General features: G+C 41.3%; 1 protein-coding gene across 1 annotated transcript in view; it reads left to right on the top strand.

Moving 5' to 3' along the window:
- The window catches only part of LOC123087234 (TPR repeat-containing thioredoxin TDX), a gene marked incomplete in the record, with an annotated part of 2,279 nt that extends 648 nt beyond the window's left edge, over window positions 1-1,631 (top strand). The window contains 1 exon segment of the mRNA XM_044509187.1: window positions 209-1,631. Coding sequence (XP_044365122.1) covers window positions 209-435 — 227 coding nt within the window.
- Window positions 1,632-5,402: the final 3,771 nt, after the last annotated feature.

The following is a 5,402-nucleotide window of genomic DNA, read 5'->3' as shown; positions in this document are numbered from 1 at the left end:
GAGAGTTCATGACATTTTGTTTCTTTGCTTCTGTGGATCACTTAAACGGGATTAGGACCAGTGGATGAGCTGACTTGAACCTCGCCAGATTAAATTCATTTACACTGATTTCATTTATATTTTCTCTGCCAAGTGAAGTGATTAATATTGTTACTGATGCTGGATTTAATGTGTCTGACACACACATTATTTTGTGATGTTTTATCAGGTGATGTGATGAGTATCCACTCATCTAATCAACTAGAAGGAATATTCACAGCCAGGTCAAAACTGTCGAAGCTTTGTGATTCTGTATTTTACAGCGACATGGTGTGGACCATGTCGTTTTATGGCCCTGTTTACAATAGCTTAGCTGAACAGAATCGGAATGTCGTATTCCTTAAACTGGACGTTGATGAACTAGGCAGTTTTACGGATATCTCGCAAACACCGTAGATTATTACCTTTTGTATAGCGTCGTGTGGAGTAGCAAACTTGGGTTCAGAACCTTTGTGTTGTGAAAAACTGTTATAGTAGGAGATTCAGACTTCGTATTCATTATGACTTTTAACTGCCTTTACATTCAGTTTGCACATGTTTTGTATTTGCAGTTATGGCTTCCATTTGATGATCACTCCGATGCTGAGGCTCTAACTATTGAGCGCACAAATGCATTCCATGTTTCCCTTTGTAGGAGCAATCCTTTTGCGTGCCCTATTGGTTGAAAGGTACCATTTTTCTCTGTTCTGTTATTCTCTGTAGGAATCTCATGATGATGATTGCCTTAGTTGTAATTCATGGTGCCAGAATGCTTGAAGAAGCTTTTATGATCCCTGTTTTTAGTGTTTCATAGTACTCCCTCCGTCCGAAAATACTTGTCATCAAAATGGACAAAAAGGAATGTATCTAAAACTAAAATACATCTAGATACATCTCCTTTTATTCATTTTGATGACAAGTATTTCCGGACGGAGGGAGTAGTTGATTGTGCTTCATTTTGTAGTTAATGACGCTGCACACACAGATTTATATAAACTATTTGGGTGTGTGTAATTTGTTGAAAAGTTTGTTGAACTGAAAATGGTCAAATAAAGCATGCCAGTGCATGTACATGTGTTTTAGAAAAATTGTACTGAACCCCACCTTTCCGTTTTTCATACCAATTTTTCAACCTTCCAACTTAACAAAATAACTTGCAAAATTTTGTGGCTCAAAAAAAAAAATTTACCAGGACCATTTTAGATTTGTAGACCAGATGTGAAAGTATACTGTTATGAAATTTTTGTTGGACAGGAGGGCGGTGGCGTTCGAGCGGACTGTGTCTACTGTGCACACGAGGAGGCGGCGGCGGCGAGTGCGGGCGAGTCAGGTCGTGTGGACGTAGGGAACTTGATGGCCCTCTGATTTGTATTCTCCACCTGTGCCATTTTGTTAAAACAGAATTATGTACGAGATGTGTAAATAAACTTACCGAGAATGTTAGATTTTATTTCTATTGCTAGGCCCTCACGTCCAACTGTCAGCTCCCAGTTCTTCTTACTCGTAATAAGCAAAGGGCTATGTCGTACAATAGTCTCCTTCGTGCATGAAGGCATGTTATCAAACATTCGTGCATGATAAGGGTTGATTCATTGGAGATCAAATTGTTGGCACGTGTGGTAACATATGGTTGAGATGGTTAGGTGAATAGTGCTATCCCCAGCCCACCTGAAACCCCACTTGAACTCTTGCTTAATGAAACACCTGACTATTTGTTTCTCAAAGTTTTTGGGTGCACGTGTTGGTTTCTGTGTTCCCTCTCATGTGCTGAGAAATATTTGCTGCTGCTAGACGTTGATCTATGAAATACAATACTTTTCTTCTTATCAGATGTAGCTGCAATTTGGTTTGATTGTATGTCCTCTCTTACTTTCATTGGTGATGCTGGCCTTTCTCCACCACTGAAATGCCAAACCATTTTCGAGATTCTCAGGTTATATTGTACGTTTGTTTGAGCTATAATTTGAATTTTCCTATAAATCATGAGTTTTACCCATCTGTTTTTTATAGTTTAGACCTGAGTTTTTTATGCCTAGGTTGTAAATTTCCTAGTGGTGCACTGATGTTACAGTTTGCTACTTCGGGGATGTTCACTAATTGATGAGTTGCCGCAGCTCTCTACCTTCTATGTGAATGGCAACAATTGTTGATGAATTTACAGTAGCAATAGAGTGGACATTGGAGTTACAATGTAATTTGCATGATTTCTACTTGTAAGTCACAGTACATCTTGTGTTGCTTCCAAGGTGTTCACTAATTCATGAGTTATTGCCGCTCTCTACCTTCTATGTGAATGCCAACAACTGAATTTGTGGGCTTGGATGACCAAGATAGGTATTTGTGTGCCCGAACGAGTAAGACCGGTACTTGTGGTCCGAACAACTAAGAGTGATACTAGTGAGCCCGAATACTTGTGGGTCCGGACAACTAAGATCTATAGTAGCAATGCCGAACGAGTAAGACCGTTACTTGTGGACGGGAACAATTAAGATCGATACTTGTGGGTTCGGATGACTAAGATCGGTACTTGTGGGTCCAGATGACTAAGATCGATACTTGTGAACATGAATAAGATCAGTACTTATCGTGTCCTGAGCAGTAAGATTGAAGTAGCAAGGCCAAACGAGTAAGACCATTATTTGTGGGTCCGGCTGATGAAGATCAATACTTGTGAACGGGAACGACTAAGATCGATACTTGTGGGTCCAGACGACTAAGATCAATACTTGTGAACAGGAATGAGTAACATCAGTACTTCTCTTGTCCTGAGCAGTAAGATTGAAGTAGCGAGCCCGAAAAAGTAGGACCGATAGAAGTGAGCCGGAAGGAGTTAGACCGATGTTTGTGGGCCAGAATGAATAAGGCCGATACTTGTGGGTTTGGATGACTAAGATTGATAGTAGTGAGCCCGAACGAGTAAGATTGATACTTGTGGGTCCGAACGGGTAAGATCAATACTAGTGAGCCCGAATGACTACGGCCGATATTTGTGGTTTCGCACGACTAAGATCGATGTTTCTGGTTCCGCACCACTAAGACTGATATTTGTGTTTCCGAACGACTAAGACCATTAGTTGTGGGTCTGGATGACTAAGATTGAAATATTGAGCCTTAGCGTGTAAGATCAACCCGAACGAGTAAAAATAGTACTTATGGGTCCGGATGACTGAGATTGATACTTGTGGGTCCGTATGACTAAAGATCGGTATTTGTGGGTCTGTACGACTAATATAGATAGTAGCGGGCCCAGACTATTAAGACCGGTATCGGGGCCGGTCACACTACTAATACTTTCCTAGATTGAATAAAAGGGTTGTGTGGATATTTGAGATTTTTGTGAAAACATTTTTTTGCCAAATTTTGAGCCAAAATGCTTCTTATTTGGAATTTTACTTCTAGTTCTTTTTCTATTTGGCAAAACTTTTTGAAATTTCCCAGACTGAATGAGATAAGGAATAGGATAGTGTGGATTTTTGAGATATATTGTTTTTGGAATTTCTCTGAAAACTTATCTTCTGGCCACATTTTGAGCCAAAATGGTCCTGAAATTGAATTTTGCTTCTATTTGTTTCGTTTGGCAAAACTTCTAGAAACATGTTCCCAGATTGAATATAGGGCAAAATAATAATCTTACAAAATGCATTATGTTTACTCATGCAGCTGAAGTGTATTGCCGTGGAAAATGGTGATTATTGTTACTTATTGGAGAGCATGTCTTTTCTAAAACGATGTATATTTATTTCTCGACAGCTTGACTGCTTGAGCAGTTCATCAAATACCAACTCATTTCTGGCATGCTGATATAATCTAGCCGTTGTCTTCTGTCTTTCAGCAAATAATAACATTACGGACACAAGTGACACTAGACACAGAACAACATGCATTATATAACTGGCACGGTACAGTGACACAACCTCTCAATTAGGGTTACTATCATTCATCAGAAATGACACTTCATGGACTATGGAGTTTTTTTTCGGACGAGCTAAATGGTATCAGTCAGCTCATGTCAAACTGAAAATAATAAGAACGGCCATGCGACCATTATTTTGGTAGCTTGCACCGTTGAAACTTAGAACTGGAACTGCATCTCCTTGATGTACCCAAGGTCATCTAGGTTTGCAGCCATGGCTTTCTTCAGTGGAGGAGGTCCACATCTCAATATCTGAAATAGAAAGTCACATTACTATCTGGTTTTGCTAGACTAAAATGACACACCAACAAGTTCACTGACGACTCGAGATTTACCTGAATGTCCGCCGTAGGCGCTGCGCAGTGAGCTTGGAACAAAAGTTCACTGACGACTCATGATTTACTCTTTGAAGTTCTCAGCATGTGAGTGCCATGGAATTGTAGTCCCCAGTTTTGCACTGAGAAGACTGATACTACAGTTTATGAATTTATGACACACTGATGTACACACAAAAGACAAAACCAATGCAGACTGTCTTCTACAATTGTTAGGCGCCTCCAGCTATATAACCTCTAAGCAGCATATAACACACTTTCCATAGTTCTGAAAACTTTATCATAGCAAGGAATATTTAACGATTCATTACTTCAAGTTGCACCTATTTTTCATCACCAGGTAGCTTAATTACGCATGAATCAGTCCACAAATGTAGCATCTCTCTGCCATCCTAGCCAAGACTCCGACAGATGTCTGACCACACAGACTAATCCATCAACAAATGAAACTATGTTACCAACATTTTGTAATCAACAATAGGCAATTCAGAGGTCAGTGTTTGTCCCCCACCAATTTCAGTACTGGAATATCTAAATGAGGTGTGTTCACTGCTCAACCCTAACTGGATATATATATATGAAGGTGCTGCAACGAGCAGTTGGTCCGCCGCCGGCAAAACTAACAGCAGGGAGGGAGGGACGGAAGGAAGAGACGGGGGCAGGGGAAGAGATACCTTGCTGCGTTGGTACACCACTACGGCCAAGCGCAGGCGGGGCCTCCATCTCGGGTCAGCGTCGTCAGGACCTCGCGCCGGTGTCGGCGGGGCCGTGAGGGAGCGGCCACAGCGACCAACCAAAGACGGGGCTTCGCCTCCATGACCTCGCGCCGGCGGCGTCGCCTCTAGGTCCTCGCGCTGGCGGCGTCGCCCGGTCCTCGCTCCTGCGCCGCCGTCTCCAGGTCCTCGTGCGAGATGGGTTAGGCCAGATGCGGGCGATTGACAAGGGAATTGACAGACATGCTAAAAAAACAGTCACCCATGACCATAATACCCTTGTTGATTAAACTTAATTTTTTTTACTTAATAGGTTTAAATCAACGGTGGAGAATAATCAAAGGAGGAGTTACATGAAATTACGTTTCGTAACTCCACAATCACCGTAAAACTACATATATATATATACTGGAATAATGAATA

The sequence above is a fragment of the Triticum aestivum genome, chromosome 4A, assembly GCF_018294505.1.
Source record: "Triticum aestivum cultivar Chinese Spring chromosome 4A, IWGSC CS RefSeq v2.1, whole genome shotgun sequence".
Classification (NCBI taxonomy): domain Eukaryota; kingdom Viridiplantae; phylum Streptophyta; class Magnoliopsida; order Poales; family Poaceae; genus Triticum; species Triticum aestivum.
The sequence above is the reverse complement of the archived record's forward strand: the minus strand, read 5'-3'. Positions and strand labels throughout refer to the sequence as shown.